The 23,341-nt window shown below is 37.7% G+C and overlaps 2 protein-coding genes across 2 annotated transcripts; one reads left to right on the top strand and one right to left on the bottom strand.

The window, feature by feature from the left end:
- On the bottom strand, nucleotides 4,501-6,138 carry LOC109849694 (peroxidase 5-like). The gene is made up of 3 exons (XM_020419554.1): nucleotides 5,926-6,138; nucleotides 5,779-5,859; nucleotides 4,501-5,271 (listed from the first exon to the last, which is right to left on the bottom strand). The coding sequence occupies exons 1-3, from the start codon at nucleotides 6,082-6,084 to the stop codon at nucleotides 4,501-4,503; spliced, it is 1,011 nt and encodes a 336-aa protein (XP_020275143.1). The 5' UTR covers nucleotides 6,085-6,138.
- LOC109849959 (peroxidase 5-like) lies at nucleotides 8,279-9,587 on the top strand. The gene is made up of 2 exons (XM_020419855.1): nucleotides 8,279-8,537; nucleotides 8,817-9,587. Exons 1-2 carry the CDS (start codon nucleotides 8,310-8,312, stop codon nucleotides 9,585-9,587), a joined length of 999 nt encoding a protein of 332 aa, XP_020275444.1. The 5' UTR covers nucleotides 8,279-8,309.

The following is a 23,341-nucleotide window of genomic DNA, read 5'->3' as shown; positions in this document are numbered from 1 at the left end:
TTTAGTACCATTCTCTCTTTGTTATGATCCAGACATTCCCAACTGTTATTTCTCACTCTCTTTCAAAGATCCTAATGCTAACTTGGAGGAGTCCAACACTCTCACATTATAATCATCATCGACGCCCTACTCTTCATTTCTGTTGCTTTTTCTTCATGGCTGGGGCAAAGTTGGACTAGTCAAAAATTTGATGCAAGCATAGTTCATTTTTTTTCTCTTTGAGCATAAAGCTTGGAGTAATTGATGTTTATATATGTATATTTACTGGATTTGTACAAAGTATCTTGGGTAAGTCTTTAAGTTCTATTTTATAGGTGTTGTCTTGAAGTATAGCATTGGCTTCCCTATAAATTACTTGTTAAGTTGATATAAGTTGTAAAAGTGCTTCATGTTACAATTTCGCCAAAATAAAGGCTTTACCTGAATGAAATTGGTGCAGATTAGATTAAGACACTGAAATGATGTAGAGGGTGTTTGTGCTTATTTTTAGAAGGATTTAAGCTATATGCTAGTTTTTGGTGGCTTTTGAATTTTAATGACAGTGTTCGTGGTTTTTGGGTAGGATAGTCGGTTACTTGGTCAAATCTATCTATTTAGGCTAGCTTAGAAGTTTTACTTCTGGTAATGCATTTTGTTGGACTCTAAATCCAATTGTTATATTCATATGCATATACTTCATTATGTTCCTATGCTTATTCTGTTGTCGATGTCTTTAGAGTTAATTACTTCTGTACCTTGAGCAGTTGTTTTCTTTGAACCATTCTGTTCTACTGAAATCTGCATTCTTTTTGATGCTTGAAATTCGGCACTTTTTCCACCTAATCATTTTTCTTTTCTGTTCAGTTGTTTGTAAATCTCGAATTGGATTATCTTTTCTTCTTTGTGTATACCTCAACTTGAAACTACATCACAATTTTTGGCATGTTTGCTATATCCACTCCTAAACAGTAATTTTGGGAGTGGGATTGCCGAAAATGCCCTTTTGATGTTGAGGGCGTTTCTGGAATGGACTTGGCCTGTTTTGGTTTGGGAGAAGGGCAATTTGGTCCTCACACACCCCCAAAGTTACTGTTTGGGAGTGTGAATAGTTGGACCCGGGGTAGGAGGGAAGGGGTGGAATTGTTCATTTAATCACATGGGATTACAAAAATACCCTAAAAAGTTCTAAAACTTGCAACAAGGGTAGGAGGGAAGGGGTGGAATTGTTCATTTAATCACATGGGATTACAAAAGGACAAATTTTGAAAATCGACCTTTTCTCAAATTTAATAGGTAAAACCGACCTTCTAACAAAATATTTGGCAAAAACGACCTTTTTTTGCACGGGGCTGCTAGTCCCGTGCAAAAAAAGGTCGTTTTTCCAAACAACTCACACGTCCCCCCCTCCCCCTCCCCTCTCCCTCTCCCTCTCCCTCAGCTCCTTCTCCTCATCTCTCTCATCAACCGCCAAGCTCACCAGACCCGCCTTCTCAATCGCCCCCGAGCTCCGCCACGAGCCCCTCCGCACCGCCCAACCTCCTCTAGCCCTCTCCCTCGTCTCCTCCTCAGCACCACCAGCACCAGCTCCGCACGCCATCAGCCTTGCCTCCCCCTTCACCGCGCCTCTTCGAGCTCCACCTCAGCTCGGATCCCCCACCCCAAGCCGTCGCGCCACCCGCAACGAGTGAGTGGATTTGGAAAATCGACTTTTTTTTGCACGGGACTAGCAGTCCCGTGCAAAAAAAGGTCGATTTTCCCAAATATTTTGTTAGACGGTCGGTTTTGCCTATTAAATTTGAGAAAAGGTCGATTTTCAAAATTTGCCCATTACAAAAATACCCTAAAAAGTTCTAAAACTTGCAACAAGCCTCCTGAAACGTAAAAATTAAGCATGTCCCTTGTAAAGTAAAAAATTGTAACCAACCCCCAGACATAGACTGTTGTTTTCTTCTGTCTGATTGCGAATTTGAATATTTCCTTCTTTTAATTTGTGTCTGCAACTGAATCATCCCATACGCACTTTACAAATGCGACCCCTCTACCCGATGAAATGAATTCGATGTTTTGGTTTTCTTTCTGACAATTGGTGCTAGTGGTTCACGTAATGTGCTGAGTATTTCATGGAACGTGCTACGAGCATGGCCAGAACAGCTGATTGTTTGGGCTTATTGTATTTGTATCTGTTTAAAATCATCAAATTCAAATGTGAATTCGAATATGGTTCTGAGTTTCTTAAACTTAGGTTTTGAATAGTCAATATTTTGATATTTAGGGATGCTTATAGCATTCATATTTATTTTGGTTTAAAAAAAATGCTTTCGCATCTATTAATCATAATTGGACACACACAATCACTAATAATTAAATCCGAACCTGTTGTGGGGGTGGTCGGTGTTATGCCACTGTTCGGTGATATTGTCCGGTCAGCGCACATTGTTGCGGCTGAATCTGGTTCTAGTTGGTTTTGGGCTGTGTTTTTCGGAATTTTTTTGTATTCGGGATCATATTCTAAAGATAGAGCTGTTCCCGAGGTTTAGGATATGAAGCAAATCAATGAGAGCATCTCTAAGGTTCCCTACAATGTCTCTTGGGGCTGTAAAAAAAAATTGGGAAATCAAAGAATAGGAAACCTATTTCCTATAATAATTGTTTTGAGGTTGTTTGGTTGGCTTAAAAAAGAAGAAAACTATAGAATATGAGATGAGATGAGTTATCACCTTATTATTGGATGATGTGAGTGGTTTTTAAAAAAAAAAACTTGTTTTGAGGTTGTTTGGTTGGTTAAAAAAATAAGGAAATGAATTGGAGGTATATTATTGGATGATGTTTTGAGGTTGTTTGTGTTTGGTTCATTTTTAAAAAGAAGAAAATAGATAAGATGAGATGAGTTGGAGGTATATTATTGAATGATGTGACACATACTTAAGGAAATTAATTTTTTGTTTTTTTTGAGGAAATTGATGGAAAGGAAGGTTTAATGAGATGAGATGAGTTGTCACAATATTATTCGATGATGTGTGTGATTTTTAAAAATGAGATAAAATGAGATGTGATGAGTTGGATGATGTGACACATTTATTGTGTTTGATTTATTTTTAAAGGTAAGAAGTGAGATGAAATGAGATGAGTTGGAAGATAAAAATATTATTTTATTGGATGTTGTGGATGAGTTTTAGGGATGAAAATAGATAAAAATATTATTTTATTGGTTTCCTTGTACCGATTTTCTTTTCTTGGTTTTTAGGAAACCAACCAAACGGCCCCTTAATTTAGGGGGGATTTTAAGGTAGGGGAATGTTCTCCTCCAATGGTTTCCCTTTAAAAGTCCCCTAACCCCTTAATTATTCATATTTAAGTATTTTAATTTTATTGATTAGGATTTAATTAAATATGTGATTTATTTATAAATGAATAAATAATTAAATATTAATAACTAAAAATAAATAAAGAATTAATTTAATTTAAGAAATTACCTTATATTCTCATTAAATTAATTAATCATATTAAATTTTAACAAATAATTAATTTATATAAATCATGTTAAAAGTTAAATATTATTTTAAATTTAAATTCATATTATTTAAATATTAATTTCATTTAACAATAATATCTTAGCGGTCATATCTCAGCGGTTGTATTATAACGTTCATATTTCTTCGGTCATATATCAACGGTCATATTTTAACGCTTATATTTTAACGGTCATATTTTAACGGTTGTTTTTTTAATTAAATGTGGTCACTCCCTCTATAAATATAGCACTACCACTGTCTTTCATTTTCACTAAATTCAAATTCATTCTTTTTTTTAACCCAATCTTTAATATTATTTATGGCTAGTAATTTGTTACATGCCTTGCTACAAGAGGAAGAGGATGTTACAGCCTATACTAGAAAAAAGGCTATACTACAAAAACACCCTATACTAGAAAAACAACCTATAATTAATAAAAATATTAATAAAAATTATAATAAAAAATTATAAGGGGTACATTTTAAAAAATATTTATCAAATTTAATTAACTATACATTAACTCAATTATTTTATTTTGAATTAACAATACATTAACTAAATTTAATTAACTATATTAAAAAAATATTAATATAAAATTATAAGAGGAATGTTAAGGGACTTTAACCTTCCCCTTAATTTGGGGAGGGAGTTAAAGGGGTTTGGGGTGAAGGGGAAAGTTTTCCGACCTCTTGGAGCACGTTCCCCTTTATTCCCCCTTAATTTAGCTAAGGGGCCGGATTTTTCCGGCCCCTTGGAGATGCACTGAGAGTTATATATTACAAAGAAGAGAGAAGAATTAATCGAGAAGCAATTCATATACATCAAACAAGCTCAACAAGTAGACCGATCAGATTCCAATCAAACAAAAGAAACGGAACAAATTATTCTTCTTTCATTCGTTTATATTCATCTCTTTAGTTTTTTTTTGAAACTTACATTAGAACGAAACTATTACTAATCACACTTGTACACACACAATCAGTAATAATTAAATTCAAACCCCGATCCTTAGTTAACAACATTGCACTTCCTCCTAATCTCCCCCTGCCTCCCGGTGAGCACCTCGATCGCCCCCATTTTCACCATCGCCTTCCCGAACTTCTTCCCCCACACCCTCGCTCTCCTCGCGTTCTCCTCCACCACCCTCCTCGTCAGCTCACTATCATACAGCGTCTGATCCGACCCAAACAACCCCCGACGACGCTCCAAGTTCACATAGTACGCGTTGTCTAGCCTGTTCGGCGTAATCAAATCCATCTTCACTGTCGGATCACTTGCACCCCCAACGGTCCTCGGACATCTTTGCTTCAAGAACGACGCGAACAGCGGATCCAGTGAAGGGTCCTGCGGGTGTGTCGCATTGAATTCATACAGCCTGCCTGCGAAGGACGAGCAGTGGGAGACGCCGAATGAGTGGGCCCCTGATAGAGTGACCATTTCGTCGAGTGTCAGTCCTTTGCGGGCAAAGTTTTCTTTGAGTTGGTCAGCATTGAAGTTAGGAGGAGGGAGGTTTAGCGGGATGTCGTCGATGAGGGAGACGCTACCGTCGCGTCGGCCAGAGGGGACTGCATAACTGATGCCACCGGCAATGAAGGAGGCGTCACGGGCGGCGAAGGCGAGGATGTCGGCGCAGGAGACGGTAGAGGGGCAGATGGACTCGAGCTTCGCTTTGGCTTCATCGATTACTTCGAAGCCTCGGAGGCTCGGATTGTTTGCCGGAGAATCCTTTTCTGCTGGGGCGCCTGGGAGGGAGTCGAGGAGGACGGAAGCATCGCAGCCCTGGATTGAAGGTTATAACGAGTTAGGTGTTGGTTAACAAAATCGCACTTTGTTTCTACTATCATTGTAGACATCATAAATTTTTTTTTCCCCAAAAATTATTAGTTTTTTTTATAAAAAATTATGGGAATTTCTTAGTTGCCCAGCAAAATTCTTATTTTATGTCATAGACAGCTTTTGTGAACTTAACTGGACTTTACCGTCCACATACTTTTCACCTCTAAGATTTGCGATCGAGTTTAGATGTGTGTTACACATTAGCATGCATCTCAAGGCAAATATAAGGATTAAAGAAAGTACGTAGGTGGACGGAATTTGAGTCCACTTGTTAAGTTAAGAGGGAGCTCTTTGCTGAATAAATGATGGTTTGGTTTAACTGTCAAAACCATAACTAAGAGAATCCGATTCCCACATTATTTGCCTGTGTGAGTTCTCAAAGTTTTTGTGCGCGTATAAAGCTTCAAAAATTTACGATAACTAATTAGGAGTTGGGTATCGCGTACATACCCTAACAAAGCAGTCATGAAAATGCATCCTCACGAGTCCAGGAGCAAATCCAGGGTTTCGAGCCGCAAACTTAAGAACCGCCTGGCGAACTATGGATTCAACGAGTCCAGGAGCAAATCCAGGGTTTCGAGCCGCAAACTTAAGAACCGCCTGGCGAACTATGGATTCAGCTGACGGACATTTGTGACGATAGAAGCCTACTTTCAAAGAAGCTGGTGGGTTCGGAAATCTGGCCTCGGTCGCCAAGAAGAAGAAGAAGAAGAAGTAACAGCACAAAACAGCTATTTTAACCACAGCTCTTCCCATAACTTCACCTCTTTGTTTCAATTCTTCTTTATTTTTTTAAAAATTTATTTATTGAAATTACAATTAATTAGAAGAGAGAAGATTAGTGATGGAGGGAATTGAGCCTAACGCGTGCCCTCTTTATAGCTCGAGAAAATCTTGGAATAAGCTATACCAATGCTATCTCTTATTAGTATAAAAAAAAAAAAATCAAAAAATGGAAGTAGGCTGGAACGTGCATAACACCAATCCAATGGGCAGGACTTATTCCTAGATCAGAATTGGTTCGGTAATATGAAAACGCGCGGACTTTCGCATATACTAAATTGGCTGGATACGGTGGTATAAAGTTTGATCACGTACAAATGTCAAATGCCTTGTGCTTTCAAATCGTAGTTTATGAGATCTCAGTTCTGAACAGCTAATTAGGTACGAAGATATCAAACGTACATTATGCCTTTGACACTCAAACAAATGATAGTTTTATGTGATTTTAGTTTTGAACAGCTAATTAGAGTTATTATATAAACTTTGGGTCTTTACCCCGCGTCGTGTTGTTGGAGGGCTCTAACTGCTCACTCGTTTCTTCTCTGAATTAATTACTAATTTCAGTCAATGGGCATATAATCGTAGGTGTAAGTAAGCTTATATATAATTAAGCAAGTAAATCATTTGTAACATCTGAGTGGGGTTCAGCTGTGATCTTATAACTAGGTTGTAGCAAATGGAACTGGTTTTGACAGCGAAAATATTGAACAGCCATATATGAAAGCGATGCATGAATGTGAGGGGAAGATGATAGTCGGTAGCGTAAGGATTATTAAAACGGTTAATTGCAGCAATCTTGTTCTATTTAATAGCACACATATCTCTTCGTCACGGTGAGCATACTAACAAATCGCTAAAATTTTTGTGTTAATTTATCTCACACAGCGTGGAAGTTAAAACCTCGGAATCAACCAAGAGGTGCTCTTCGAATCCACGAAGAATGATCTCCGTATACATGAAGAAAAGTAATATAATATAAGAGTAATTTTTATTGATAAAAGTTATGATTATGGGTCTTACAAACCTTTGCTTAATTAGAAAAACAAAGTAGACTCCTTCTAGGACCCAAAAATAGTAAAAAATACCCTACAAAGATTCCCTCAAAATAAGGAAATCAACTGATCAAATTTGGAATCAAACTAGATTTATTTGCTGATCAAAACAGATGCATGAAATATTATCCAAAATAGCAAAACTAACAAAAAATTATCTCTCTCAATCCCAAAGGAATTTCATAGAGAGCAAGAAATCAAATATGATTGGTCTGGTTGACTTCATCTCGAAAAAATATGTAATTTTCATTTAGTGTCCGTCCAATTCAAATATACGGATTGAGAGATATGATTTGTTCTTCATTGCAAGTAAATTTCCTTTGTTGGGGCCATGTTTGGGCTTCTACCAGTTCATTTTATCCATGAATGTATTTGTAACGCTACCAACCTTTAACCTTACATTAACCCACCTCTTCACATGAATTAGTTAACCCCTCCTTTAATTTTAATCCTTCACAATGGTTTATTAGTCCTTTGACCTAATTAACGCATTTGGAGAGTTAAGGAGGGATTAAAGCCCCCCTTAACTTTTTCCCTTATCTCTTTGCCAACTGGGGCCTTAGGTTTAACATTTTCAACATCACTTCACCTTCATGAATCCTTCTCATGTTTTTCAACATTTCCTCTGTCGGATCCTAAATCCATTTACTACAGCGTCGTTAAAAGATGACAGTTGGATCCCGCACAGAATGCACAAAATTAAAATATTGCTAACTTCTTTTATAAGCTTATTTTAAACTAATGCGCTGCAATCGTCAATTTATAAACAAGCAAGTCAGACCGCTCCAAAAATCCTCATGCAGGATAAAGACACGAAACATTCTATAATCACCCCAATTGGCATTTCACAACTGCAATCACACGCATACTAATATTTGTTTCAATGACGAGGGCACAAGGCATTTGACCTTTGTGCAAATCAACCTCCTCAATCGAGCCAAATTATTAAAAAAGTACTCGCTTTCAGATTAGCAAAATCAAATCTACATCGGCTATAACTTATATCCCAAGATTTTGTCAACTCATTTCCTTGTTATAAATACTCGATGCGCGAGGCTGCAAATCTCTACATCGGCTAATCTTCCCTCTTGTCTTAATCTTCAATCAGAAAAAGAAGGAAGAATTGAAACGGCTAGAGAGGAAAATATGGGGACAGCACGTGTTAAGCTAGCTACCCTATGCTATTGCTTGTTCTCCTTCTTGGCAGCTGAGGCCAAATTTCCGAGCCCGCCTCCTCTGAAAGTAGGGTTCTATCAAGACAAATGCCCATCGGCCGAGTCCATAGTTCGTCGGACGGTTCATAAGTTCGTGGCTAAAAGCCCTGGATTTGCCCCTGGACTCGTCAGGATGTATTTCCATGACTGCTTTGTGAGGGTATGCGACGATGCCGAATCTTAATTATTAGTGTTTTTTTTTTGCCCCCTTCTTCTATAATTAATCCAATGTTTTACCCGAGTTATTTTAACACCCATATAGACGTTTAGTTTCTGTGTGTCCTCGTACCGAGTTTACTTACCCTTAAACCCAAAATGTAGATTATAAAGTGTGTAGCTATGTATAATAGAACTATTATAGGCTTATATCCACAGATTTATAAAAGAGTGCGACATTATTAACCAAACCATCTTACTCTCTACAAAATTTTGAATCCAGGGCTGCGATGCTTCCGTCCTCCTCGACTCCCTCCCAGGCGCCCCAGCCGAAAAGGACTCTCCGGCGAACAATCCGAGCCTCCGAGGCTTCGAAGTAATCGATGAAGCCAAAGCGAGGCTGGAGTCCATCTGCCCCTCTACCGTCTCTTGCTCCGACATCCTTACCTTTGCCGCCCGTGACGCTTCCCTGATTGCAGGTGGTATCAATTACGCCGTCCCCTCCGGCCGACGCGATGGCAGAGTCTCCCTAATCGACGACATTCCCCAAAACCTCCCTCCTCCTAACTTCAATGCTGACCAACTCAAAGAAAACTTTGCCCGAAAAGGACTGACACTCGATGAAATGGTCACTCTATCAGGGGCCCACTCATTCGGCGTCTCCCACTGCTCGTCCTTCGCAGACAGGCTGTATGGATTCAATGCGACACACCCGCAGGACCCTTCACTGGATCCGCTGTTCGCGTCGTTCTTGAAGCAAAGATGTCCGAGGACCGTTGGGGGTGCAAGTGATCCGACAGTGATGATGGATTTGATTACGCCGAACAGGCTAGACAACGCGTTCTATGTGAACTTGGAGCGTCGTCGGGGGTTGTTTGGGTCGGATCAGATGCTGTATGATAGTGAGCTGACGAGGAGGGTGGTGGAGGAGAACGCGAGGAGAGCGGGGGTGTGGGGGAAGAAGTTCGGGAAGGCGATGGTGAAAATGGGGGCGATCGAGGTGCTCACCGGGAGGCAGGGGGAGATTAGGAGGAAGTGTAATGTTGTTAATTGAAGACGTTAATTGGCTTAAATTGGTGATTGTTTACAAGTGTGATTAATCCTAATAAACAAAAGGAAGTGCGATTAATAATTGTTTCACTCAAATGATTCAGAAATAAATGAATCAAAGAAAAGACGAATAATATCATTCATATCTTCGTATAAAAAAAGAAAAATAGAAAAGAAAAGAAAAGAAAACTTTGTATCTTTATGTTAAAGAGTGAAAACTAATTGTAGATCTACTTGTAGGTTTTCTTTAGGCATTGTATTTTACCTGTTTTACTGCTTTTCAAACTCATCAACTCCGAGGGAATTGTCCGTTGGATATGAGTAGGCGTAGCGTTAATTGTATCTCTGATGTATCGTGATGTAATTTCTTCGTATATATGTTTTAGTAGCGATCGAGGAGAGTGGTCGATTGTAGAGCGGTCTATAAGCGGAATCAAGTCATGTGATCGTCATGGTATAAAGCTAATAGATTGCGTTTGCTTGCGAATATAGATCGACATCGAGTGCACATATTTATTCTAGTCATTTACTTCATGAAGTGTAGATTTGGCGAAGAAATTGAAGAAGAACATGTTTTGGGAAGCATGACACATTTTGGAGGCTTCACGGTCGACCGCGAACTTTGCGGAGGTCGACCGTGAAAGTGCACAAGACATGGTGGTCGTTGGATTTTTGACGGTCGACCGCGACAACATGTTCGGTCAACCGCAGACCCTGTAATCGATTTACGTGTTTTCTTTCGTTCTGTCCGGTCGACCGCGAGTTTTGGTGCGGTCGACCATGAGTCGGGCTCGGGGTTGTTTTGATTTCCTATTCTGTTTGAGATTTGTGCTTGGTATAAATACCAACACACGTTTTAGGGGTTCTTTGGGATTGTTGTAGGGGATATTTGGAACACAAAAAAAGATGTATTTGTTGGCCTTCTTGTTTTGATGATGATTTACAAACAATTTACCACTAATGTTGTTTGTCTAGTGTTTGTGCATTCCTATGTTTTGTAGACAAACAACGTAGTTGGAGGTTGGATGGATTGCGCCTCAACGATGATATCCAAAGGAGGTTGGCGGAATGTCGGGTTGAAGCCTATACAATTCAAGTTAAAGATCAAGTTCAAGCTTCATCCGCAAGTGTACCAAGTCAAGCTTAATTGAAGATCAAGATTGCTTGGGTAATGTAGTTTTAGATTTTATATTATGTGTGTTATATACTCTAAGCTCAATATCTATACACACACATTTTATTGGTTTCTTCGTATATATATATATAGTTATATATATATATATAGAGTAAAACTTGTGTCAACTTAAGTGGACGTCCACTAAGTTTCTTACCCATTGATGATCACTTGATTGAGCTGCTTTGTGGATGATCCGCTCCGTTAAACTTGATCTATATATTCTAAAACCCCAACACACCAAATTTGGGGTGAACCCATCGTGGTTTGACCCTTCATCCACTCGTATCAATTTTAATGGTTTCAAATGAATAGAACTTTTTACATGGCTCGACGGAGGGTCAAACCACGACGGGTTCACCCCAAATTTGGTGTGTTGGGGTTTTAGAATATGTAGATCAAGTTTAACAGAGCGGATCATCTACAATGTAGCTCAATCAAGTAATCATCAATGGATAAGAAACTTAGTGGACGTCCACTTAAGTTGACACAAGTTTTACTCTATTTGTGAAAATATTGTCTTATTAGTTTATAGACTTTAATATCAGTTTATACATGTTTTACTAAGTCTATAAAAACATTTCACAAAGTTTCAAAAGTTGGTTTATGTCAAAACATCAAAATTCAAGTATCTCATATTTTCATGTTTTGGACTATTTTGTATAATGATGATATTTTTCATTTGGGAGGTCCTTTCTGATAACCAGTCACTGTAGCATGTTTATTATCATGTCTACAATCATTCCCCAAAGTTTTACATTTTTTGGAATTTATTTGATATTTTTAAACATGGTTTTAAAACCAGCAAAATAATTTTTGTTTGTATCAGAATGCGGTCGACCGCACCGGTCGACCGGATCTGTGTTCTCGTGCTCACTGGGCGACAGAGAGTCTGTCGGGCGACCGGTGCGATCGACCGCCGCACCGGTCGACCGACGATGGTCCAGATCGTTTCTTCGGGTTTTTGCTCTCTGTCGGTCGACCGACGAAATTTCCGGTCGACCGACAATAGATCTGTTGGCTTCCAACGGCTATTTCTCTGAGCTGTTTGCTGGGGCTGTTTTTGTCTTTTGACTTGGGATTTTTAGCTGAGGTTTTGGAGGATATAAATACTCTCTTTGATATCAGTTTTCAACTAAGAAAAGAAGTTTTTAAACAAGGGTTTGAAAAAGAGTTTAAGCTTGTTTTAAGCTTGTTTAAGGGTTTGGTTTAAGCTGTTTTGGTTTTCACAAGTGGAGGAGATTATCTTCTTGTTTTGGGCTCATATCTCCATCTCTCCATCTTGATCTAGAGAAGTTTTCCTAAACTCAACTCTAGCTTTACATTTACATACTTGTTTGATTATCATTGTTCTTAAGCTAGATTTTATATTTGAGTTTAGTTTGATTTTGATTTCACTCATTGTTACAAACACCCACTTTGAGCTTATTGTATTTGCATACATAGTATATTAGGGTTGTGAGAGATTGTAACATTGAGTTGTGCTTAAATTGAGTTCTCATCCATTGTAGAGAACAAATTTATATTTGTTACATTGTGAGTATTGTAAGGTTTTTGGTGAGCTAAAAAATCGAGAGTGTGTTGTGAAGTTTTCGGTGAACTAGAAAACCGAGTGTGAGGAGTGAACGTTGTTCGGTGAGCGTTGATAACCGACACTGTGTGGTTGTAAACGTTATTCGGGTGAGCGTAGAAAATCCGGTCGTGATAGTGGATTTCTCCCCGGGAGTGGGGAGCGGAGACGTAGGACGGAAGGTCCGAACTCCGTGATCATATAGTGTGTTTGAGTATGCTTTGGCGTTCATTTATATTCATGCTCATATCTTATATCGCCATTGTCATTAGCTCATTATCTATATGATCCACTATCTAGTTCATATTGTTTACCATTGTGTTAGTTTTCATATCCGTGCATATATCATAGGATATACCTCTTTGTTGTTCATATTGCTTATCCTAGCTTATATATAGTTGTTATATTTTATACTTGCTAGGATAACTTATTAATTAGTTTTTAATTAGCATTTAATCGGATTAGATTAGCATAAGACCCTAATCACCCCCCTCTAGGGTCTAAAAATTATATCACCTAAACCAAAATCTCATGATTTTTCACCCGTGAATGGATGAACAAGGGTGTGAGAGGGAGTTGTGTATGGGCTTTACTAAGTTAACACTAATGGGCCCTTTGTGTCATTTGTGTGCTAATCTAATTTTGAGCTTTATTTGTATCTTGCTTGCTTTTTATATTATGGATATGCATGGTTTAGGTTATGCCATTAATATTGCTCCTAGGTTAGATAATTTCCCTTATGCCCAATGGTGTGTTAGATTTAAACTTTTTGTTCAATCTAAACACTTTGATTTATGGGAAATTATAGATGATGCCTATATTGTGCCCACTATGGAGAAATCCAAGTGGAATAAAAATGATCATCGTATGTTTACTATGAACAACATTTTGTTAGAATACTTGCTAAATGCTTTTAACTCATCTATGTCTAACAAGTTTGTTCATGTTGATAGTGCTTACACCTTATGGAAATTAATTGAAGCACATCAAGGGGACTTGGAGGCGATCCAACAAGTTTTGGCGGATCCGGCTTCAAGTTCATGTGGAGCATCATGCACACGGCCACTAGGCGATAGCCCTAGTGAGGTTTGCGAGTTCGAAACCATAAATGATTTACCTAATGATGAACTTGCTTGTGCATATGATAGGTTAATGCATGCCTACACTAAGTTGCATAATAATTTCATTGATCTTAAAAGCAAGCATGTTAATTTAAAATCCGATCATGAATTGCTAGCATCAAAATTTGATACTATTGCTAAAGATAATGTGATCCTTAAAGAAAATAATGAAAAATTAAAATTGGATCATATTACCTTGAGTTCCAATGTTGCTAGCTTAATTCATGAGAAGAATGATGCCATGTTAGAAGTAGAGTCTATTAGAAGTAAATTTACATCATTTAAAAATGATCATATTTGCTCTACTTCTATTGACAATGCTTCTATGCCTAATGATGAGTTGAACAATATTAAAAATCGCATTTCATCTTTAGATTCAACTCTTAACACATGCATTGTTAATAACAAGAAACTTATGGACTTATGTGCAAAGTCTCGTGCTAACTCTTCAAAACCAAGCACTCACTATGCACATATGTATAGCAAAGTTTACAAATGCTCAATTTGCGGTCGTAAAGGCCACATTGCTAAATTTTGCTATGATGCACACAAATCTTCTAAGATTAATGCTTCTTGTGTTGTGCTAATCTTGTTTTGATTGCATTTGCATCTTGCTTGCATATTTTTACAATTTATGGATATGAATGATGCATCTTGTTTAGGCTATGATTCTAGTATTGCTCCTAAATTCAATATTTTTCCTTATGCTCAATGGTGTTTTAGATTCAAAATATTTGTTCAATCTAAAAATATCGATTTATGGGAAATCATTGATTATGCTTATATTGTGCCCATTTTGGAGAAATCCAAGTGGAATAAAAATGATCATCGTATGTTTACTATGAACAACATTTTGTTAGAATATTTGCTAAATGCTTTTAACTCATCTATGTCTAACAAGTTTGTTCATGTTGATAGTGCTTACACCTTATGGAAATTAATTGAAGCACATCAAGGGGACTTGGAGGCGATCCAACAAGCTTTGGCGGATCCGGCTTCAAGTTCATGTGGAGCTTCATCATGCACACGGCCACTAGGCGATAGCCCTAGTGAGGTTTGCGAGTTCGAATCCATTAATGATTTATCTAGTGATGAACTTGCTTGTGCTAGTGAAAAATTATTGCATGCCTATAACAAATTGCATAAAGATTTTATTGATTTAAAAAGCAAGCATGATAATTTAGAATCCAATCATGAGGAGCTAGTGTCAAAATTGGATGTCATTGCAAAAGAAAATACCATGCTTAAAGAAAACAATGACATGTTAATTTTGGAAAATGAAAAATTAACCACATCTATAACTAGCTTATCTCATGAAAAAGATAATGCCATGTTAGAAGTAGAGAACATAAAAAATAATACTGCTTCTTTTATAAATAATTATTTATGTTCTACTTCTAAAGTTAATGCTAATATGCCTAATGATGAGTTGAACAATGTTAAAAACCGTATTTCTTCTTTAGATTCAACTCTTAATACATGCATTAACAACCATAAGAAGCTTGTGAATATGTGTGTCAAGTCTAAGTCAAAATCATCTACTCATCATGCACACATATATAGCAAAGTCTACAAATGCACAATTTGCGGTCGTAAAGGCCATCTTGCTAGATTTTGCTATGATGCATACAAACATAACAATGCTAATGCTCATTGTGCATCTCATGTAGCTTCTTCATCACATACACATGCATATGCTTATCATGCACATCATAAACATGCTAATGTGTTCAAATGTGATCTTTGTGGACGTTTTGGCCATTTGGCAAAATTTTGCTATGATTTGAAAAAGACCTCACTTTTGCCAAATGATTTTAAAAGACCACAAAAGTTTAAGTGTGATCATTGTGGTAGATTTGGTCATTTGACCAAGTTTTGTTTTGATTTGAAGAGAGTTTCCCATTTGCAAAATAATTTTAAAAGAAAATCTTTATTTGCAAATGATTCCCGTGCACGAGCTAATGGTCCACAAAAACAAATGGATCTCTTTCATTGCACAAATTGCAATCGGAAGGGTCATTTGAATGAATATTGTTTTGACCATGTTAGTGCACCATATGTGCCTAAGAGGGTTCATAACCCTAAGGCTTTGAGCTTAAATGATAGGGGTCATGTCCCTAAATCTTTTGGTACCAAGAGTTCTTGGGTACCAAAACAAATTTAAATTTTAAACCAAGAATTGTAGTATTCTTATTCTTCCTTTTCTTGGTTTTTTGAAAATTATGCTTTGAAACTTTTTATGAAAACAAATTTTCTTTGGTCAAATTCTTATGTTTTCATAATTCCTAGTTTTTGATTTTGATGAGAGGTTTGTATGTATATAACCCTCCGGATTTAGAGATTATATATCCTTGCACATACATTGACTATATCTCTTTGTTAGGATATATCTTATTGTTTATATATCCTTGCATATATTTCTATCATATAGGATATATCACCTTGTGTATATTGCATATTCTTGCACTTAACTCTTTGTATATCTATCTTGCAAGAATATAACTTGTTAATTAATTTTAATTGGCATTTAATCGGATTAGATTAGCATAAGACCCTAATCACCCCCCCTCTAGGGTCTAACAATTGGTATCAGAGCTTGGTGCTCTTTGATTTAAGGTCTAATCGCCTTGAGTTAAAGATCCAAGTTAGCTTATTGTGCTAATCTAATTTTGAGCTTTATTTGTATCTTGCTTGCCTTTTATATTATGGATATGCATGGTTTAGGTTATGCCATCAATATTGCTCCTAGATTAGATAATTTTCCCTATGCCCAATGGTGTGTTAGATTTAAACTTTTTGTTCAATCTAAACACTTTGATTTATGGGAAATTATAGATGAGGCTTATATTGTGCCCACTTTGGAGAAATCCAAGTGGAATAAGAATGATCATCGTATGTTTATAATGAATAATATTTTGTTAGAATATTTGCTAAATGCTTTTAACTCATCTATGTCTAACAAGTTTGTTCATGTTGATAGTGCTTACACCTTATGGAAATTAATTGAAGCACATCAAGGGGACTTGGAGGCGATCCAACAAGCTTTGGCGGATCCGGCTTCAAGTTCATGTGGAGCTTCATCATGCACACGGCCACTAGGCGATAGCCCTAGTGAGGTTTGCGAGTTCGAATCCATTAATGATTTATCTAGTGATGAACTTGCTTGTGCATATGATAGATTAATGCATGCCTACACTAATTTGCATAAAGATTTTATTGATTTAAAAAGCAAGCATGATAATTTAGAATCCAATCATGAGGAGCTAGTGTCAAAATTGGATGTCATTGCAAAAGAAAATACCATGCTTAAAGAAAACAATGACATGTTAATTTTGGAAAATGAAAAATTAACCACATCTATAACTAGCTTATCTCATGAAAAAGATAATGCCATGTTAGAAGTAGAGAACATAAAAAATAATACTGCTTCTTTTATAAATAATTATTTATGTTCTACTTCTAAAGTTAATGCTAATATGCTAATGATGAGTTGAACAATGTTAAAAACCGTATTTCTTCTTTAGATTCAACTCTTAATACATGCATTAACAACCATAAGAAGCTTGTGAATATGTGTGTCAAGTCTAAGTCAAAATCATCTACTCATCATGCACACATATATAGCAAAGTCTACAAATGCACAATTTGCGGTCGTAAAGGCCATCTTGCTAGATTTTGCTATGATGCATACAAACATAACAATGCTAATGCTCATTGTGCATATCATGTAGCTTCTTCATCACATACACATGCATATGCTCATCATGCACATCATAAACATGCTAATGTGTTCAAATGTGATCTTTGTGGACGTTTTGGCCATTTGGCAAAATTTTGCTATGATTTGAAAAAGACCTCACTTTTGCCAAATGATTTTAAAAGACCACAAAAGTTTAAATGTGATGTTTGTGGTAGATATTTGATTTGAAGAGAGTTTCCCATTTACAAAATAATTTTAAAAGAAAATCTTTATTTGCAAATGATTCCCGTGCACGAGCTAATGGTCCACAAAAACAAATGGATCTCTTTCATTGTACAAATTACAATCGGAAAGGTCATTTGAATGAATATTATTTTGACCACTTTCGTGCACCACATGCGCCCAAACGGGTTCATAACCCTAGGGCTTTGAGCTTGAATGATAGGGGTCATGTCTCTAAATCTTTTGGTACCAAGAATACTTGGGTACCAAAACAAATTTGATTTTAAACCAAGAATTTTAGTATTTTAATTTTCTTTTTCTTGGTTTTGAAAAATGCATTTTAAACTTTTATGAAAACAATTCCTTTTATTGGCTAAATTCTTTTGTTTTCATAATTCCTAGTTTTGATTTTGATGAGAGGTTTGTATTTATATAACCCCCCAAGAAAATTCTCTAAATTGATCAAACATCGTTTTTGGATTTAAACTTTGATTTATGATTTCTTTTGGTTGATTTGTTTTCATTTGAAAACTTTTTGCATGATTCTCATGTTCCTCTTCTTTTGATTTCATAAATCTATTCTTTTATATGGTTTTCATATTTTTTTTTGTGTAAATGAGACACTATTTTCATATTGACATATTTATAAGTGTTCTCATTATCTTCATGTATGTGAGTAAATTTTTAGCATATTCATGTATGCTTGCTCACATATGTTTTGCCATGATCTTTATTGCAATATATTCATGAGGCATTTTGATAGGGGGAGCAATCCCTATATCTTTCTATATGTTTTATACTCACCTATGCTTATTGATAGGGGGAGCTTTCGCTCTCTTAATTCTTTTGTCCCCTTTTTGATGTTGTCAAAGGGGGAAAAATATTGTGAGTATATCTATCTTCTTTCTTGTTTATATGCATGTGAATTATAAATTATATATTCATTTCCTTCATGCATATATATCTCTTTTTGTAAATTGTTTGTCATCATCAAAAAGGGAGAGATTGTTGGCCTTCTTGTTTTGATGATGATTTACAAACAATTTACCACTAATGTTGTTTGTCTAGTGTTTGTGCATTCCTATGTTTTGTAGACAAACAACGTAGTTGGAGGTTGGATGGATTGCGCCTCAACGATGATATCCAAAGGAGGTTGGCGGAATGTCGGGTTGAAGCCTATACAATTCAAGTTAAAGATCAAGTTCAAGCTTCATCCACAAGTGTACCAAGTCAAGCTTAATTGAAGATCAAGATTGCTTGGGTAATGTAGTTTTAGATTTTATATTTTGTGTGTTATATACTCTAAGCTCAATATCTATACACACATATTTTATTGGTTTCTTCGTATATATATATATATAGTTATATATATATATATATACATAATTTTTGGTTTCTATACATATATATATAGTTATATATATACATACATGTGTTTTGAGTTTTTATGATTATATATATGAAATTATGTATTTCATATTTTCTATTGTGTTTTTGAAAACATTGCATAGAATATGTAATTTTGTAAAAATATTGTATTCTTAGTTTATAGACTTCAATATCAGTTTTATACATGTTTTACTAAGTCTATAAAAACATTTCACAAAGTTTCAAAAGTTGGTTTATGTCAAAACATCAAATTTCAAGTATCTTATATTTTCATGTTTTGGATTATTTTGTAAAATGATGATATTTTTTATTTGGGAGGTCCTTTCTGATAACCAGTCGCTGTAGCATATTTATTATCATGTCTATAATCATTCCCCAAAGTTTTATATTTTTAGAATTTATTTGATATTTTTAAACAGGGTTTTAAAATCAGCAAAACAATTTTTGTTTGTATCAGAATGCGGTCGACCGCACCGGTCGACCGGATCTGTGTTCTAGTGCTCACTGGGCGACAGAGAGTCTGTCGGTCGACCGGTCCGGTCGACCGAGAGATCCATCGGTCGACCGCACCGGTCGATTGACGATGGTCCAGATCGTTTCTTCGGGTTTTTGATCTCTGTCGGTCGACCGACGAAGTTTCCGGTCGACCGACAATAGATCCATTGGACTTCAACGGCTATTTCTCTGAGCTGTTTGCTGGGGCTGTTTTTGTCTTTTGACTTGGGATTTTTAGCTGAGGTTTTGGAGGATATAAATACTCTCTTTGATCTCAGTTTTCAACTAAGAAAAGAAGTTTTAAAACAAGGGTTTGAAAAAGGGTTTAAGCGTGTTTTAAGCTTGTTTAAGGATTTGGTTTAAGCTGTTTTGGTTTTCACAAGTGGAGGAGATTATCTTCTTGTTTTGGGCTCATATCTCCATCTCTCTATCTTGATCTAGAGAAGTTTTCCTAAACTCAACTCTAGCTTTACATTTACATACTTGTTTGATTATCATTGTTCTTAAGCTAGATTTTATATTTAAGTTTAGTTTGATTTTGATTTCACTCATTGTTACACACACCCACTTTGAGCTTATTGTATTTGCATACATAGTATATTAGGGTTGTGAGAGATTGTAACATTGAGTTGTGCTTAATTGAGTTCTCATCTATTGTAGAGAACAAATTTATATTTGTTACATTGTGAGTGTTGTAAGGTTTTCGGTGAGCTAGAAAACCGAGTGTGTTGTGAAGTTTTCGGTGAACTAGAAAACCGAGTGTGAGGAGTGAACGTTGTTCGGTGAGCATTGAAAACCGACACTGTGAGGTGTAAACGTTATTCGGGTGAGCGTAAAACCCGGTTGTAATAGTGGATTTCTCCCCGGGAGTGGGGAGCGGAGACGTAGGACGGAAGGTCCGAACTCCGTGATCATATAGTGTGTTTGAGTGTGCTTTGGCGTTCATTTATATTCATGCTCATATCTTATATCGCCATTGTCATTAGTTCATTATTTATATGATCCACTATCTAGTTCATATTATTTACCCTTGTGTTAGTTTTCATATCCGTGCATATATCATAGGATATACCTCTTTGTTGTTCATATTGCTTATCGTAGCTTATATATAGTTGTTATATTTCATACTTGCTAGGATAACTTATTAATTAGTTTTTAATTTGCATTTAATCGGATTAGATTAGCATAAGACCCTAATCACCCCCCCTCTAGGGTCTAACAGTATTTTTTGAGCTATTGATTAGGATTTTGTTTGGAGAGAATTAGAGATTTGTTGGTGAGATTAATTGGTGAGTTCGATTGATTTGTAATCTCAGTTTGTACTCTTCTTCTCTATTAGTGAAAACCCCATCCCCTTCTTGCCCCGTGGACGTAGGCAACTTGCCGAATCACGTAAAATTGGTTTGTTTGTGTTTGTGGCATTACTTTGGTTTGTTTGGCCTTCTCTCGGCGTTTGGTTTAGTTCCTCGAAGCACATCGGTTTTGGCTTCCGCGCATAACAAGTGGTATCAGAGCTTTGGCTACGCTTGAGTTAGGTGGAGGAGTAGATCGCTGTGGAAGTTCCTCTAGGGCTTCAGTTGGTGATAAATGTGAGATTTTTCCTATTTGTGGATCTCATTTCCGTCGTGTGGGGTGAGATCTTTTGTAGGCCCTTGTTAGGGTTTCAGTTGGAGGTAAAAATCTCTCCTTTTCAGTTTGGATATATTCTTCGTTTGTTCCGTATTATTTTGTTAGTGCTTTGAGAAAGATGGTCGAGAAAGAAGGAGTTGTGGAGGGTACTTCCGGCGTGAAGACCGTCCAAAGTTTGAATATCCACTCTATGAAGATAGATATGGATAAGTTTAATAGCACAAACGATTTTGATCTTACTCCTTCTTACTCCATCTTCTTCTACCTCCTACGGTTAGGGTTAGGTTCAGTGGGAGTTAAATTAGTGATGGACTTCTTACTCCATCTTCTTCTACCTCCTACGGTTAGGGTTAGGTTCAGTGGGAGTTAAATTAGTGATGGATTCTTCATCTTCAAGCTGTCGCTCAATTACGGTTAGGGTTAGGTTCAGTGGGAGTTAAATTAGTGATGGATTCTTCATCTTCAAGCTGTCGCTCAATATCAGTGTTAAGCACGAGCATGAGAAGAAGTGTAGGGTGTAAATTTGATTTCCCGAAAACATGAAGTTTCGTTTGTATTAATAAGAAAGCTTATTACAAACTAATAATCAAATGTTTACAACAGAAGCGGAGGGAATGCCCTCCTTGTTTAACGTGAGTTCCTCGGTGGTGATAGGACGCCTCGCTCGGTGCCCATGCCGAGTCTGCTTCCCTTGGACGATCCGATCGAAGTTGTTGCCGGAGCTTCAGTTCTCAAATGAGGGAGCCTTTGGCAAAAGTCAATCCCCCCTTTCATGCTGGATGAAGATGGGTTTTAATGGGCAAGGGATGGCACGGGCCATCCCTTGATTTGTGGGATTTGACCACTGATGTAAGGGTGAGGGAGCCAACTGCCCTAGATGTGGGATGTGACCACTTAGGGGGTCCTGTCAGCCGCCCTAGCTGTGGAATGTGACCACTTAGGGGGTCCTGTCAGCTGCCCTACTCTTGCTAGGTGAGGAGCGCCATGCTTTCTCCCTTGATTCGTGGGATTTGACCACTGACGTAACTGTCACCATACTCCAAGTGGGCAGCTGACAATGAGCTGGCGAGTCTGCAGGCGGACTTAGGTCTGCAGGCGATCTTGAGACTACAGGTAGACTTGGGTATGCAGGCGAGCTTGGGGACTGCAGGCAGACTTGGGTCTGCAGGCGGACTTAGGACTGCAGGCAGACTTGGGTCTGCAGGCGGACTTAGGACTGCAGGCGAGCTTGGGGACTGCAGGCAGACTTGGGTCTGCAGGCGGATTTGGGACTGCAGGCAGAGCTGGGGACTGCAGCGAGCTGCAGGCGGATTTGGGACTGCAGGCAGACTTGGGTCTGCAGGCGGATTTGCAGGTGCAGGCGAAGCTGTGCAGGCGAGCTTCAAGCATGGATCGAAGAATAGGCCATAACTTTCAAACCGTAAGTCGGAATTGGACGAATTATATATGAAAATCGCCTATCTCGACGAGATGGAGCCATCCGAACCTAGCCGAAGGCTTTGGTTTGCTTCCTCCGTTTCGCCAAATTCCTTACGGTTTGGGAGATATATGCGTTTTCCCCTTTTTATCAGTGTTTTCCCCCTTTTGGCTATTTCGGGCGAGGTTTTAGCAGTTTTGTTCTGAACTTCTCTGATAAGGATATAAAGGTAATTTTTATTGCCTACAAAACCCCCTCCAAAGTTTTCAGACCTGAATTAGGCCGCATGGGGTCTGGAACACTTTGGATATGAAGACCTGTAAAGTGATCCCTGCTCAGATGGAGTGAGGAGCCCTTCAACGAGCTCGGTGAAGTTGATCTCTTCACTCGCAGCTGATGATCGCCTTCTAGGATTTTGAGCAAACCCTCAGCTATCAACGGACTTGATTCGTCTTTACCAACTGCCGTTTGAGTTGGACTAGCCATGCTCTTGCCCTTAGTATGCTAAGTTGTCGAGGAGTTTCTCTTAGGCTCAATGCTAAAATTTCTCCTCTATCCTTAGCCTTTCGAGGCGTTTGGATTAAGAGAGTAGGGAGCAGTTTAACCTCGTATACCAGTCGGAGGGTAGAAGCAGTTTAGACTCATGCACCAGTTAGAGTGAAGGAGCAGTTTAGCCTCGTGCACATGTTGGAGGAAAGGAGCAGTTTATACTCTTGCACCAGTGGGAGTATAAGGGGGCAGTTTAGACTCTTGCACCAGTCGGAGTATAAGGGGGCAGTTTAGACTCTTGCACCAGTCGGAGTATAAGGGGGCAGTTTAGACTCATGCACTGGTTGGAGTAAAGGGAGCAGTTTATACTCGTTTACCTGTTGGAGTCTAGGGGGAAGCTTGTCTTCTCTTAGGGCAAAGATGAAGACGAACCCTGATTTGTCTTCTCTTGGGGCAAAGACGAACCCTGAAATAGCAGCACATCGCATAGTAGGCCACTATCAAACAACAACGCCTTTATGGGAAAGACGGTGTTAGAAGAATCAAATCGTT

The sequence above is a fragment of the Asparagus officinalis genome, chromosome 7 (genome assembly GCF_001876935.1).
Source record: "Asparagus officinalis chromosome 7, Aspof.V1, whole genome shotgun sequence".
In the NCBI taxonomy this organism is placed as follows: Eukaryota; Viridiplantae; Streptophyta; class Magnoliopsida; order Asparagales; family Asparagaceae; genus Asparagus; species Asparagus officinalis.
Note: the sequence above shows the minus strand (reverse complement) of the source record. Positions and strands in the feature narration are given on the sequence as shown.

Excerpts from the sequence above, each read along its gene's own strand:
- LOC109849694 (XM_020419554.1), bottom strand. The coding sequence starts at position 6,084 with ATGGGAAGAGCTGTGGTTAAAATAGCTGTTTTGTGCTGTTACTTCTTC. Across the intron at positions 5,860-5,925 it reads AATCCATAGTTCGCCAGGCG|GCGGTTCTTAAGTTTGCGGC; the intron begins GTTCTTAAGTTT and ends ATAGTTCGCCAG. Across the intron at positions 5,272-5,778 it reads TTCATGACTGCTTTGTTAGG|GGCTGCGATGCTTCCGTCCT; the intron begins GTATGTACGCGA and ends CCTTCAATCCAG.
- LOC109849959 (XM_020419855.1), top strand. The coding sequence starts at position 8,310 with ATGGGGACAGCACGTGTTAAGCTAGCTACCCTATGCTATTGCTTGTTC. Across the intron at positions 8,538-8,816 it reads TCCATGACTGCTTTGTGAGG|GGCTGCGATGCTTCCGTCCT; the intron begins GTATGCGACGAT and ends TTTTGAATCCAG.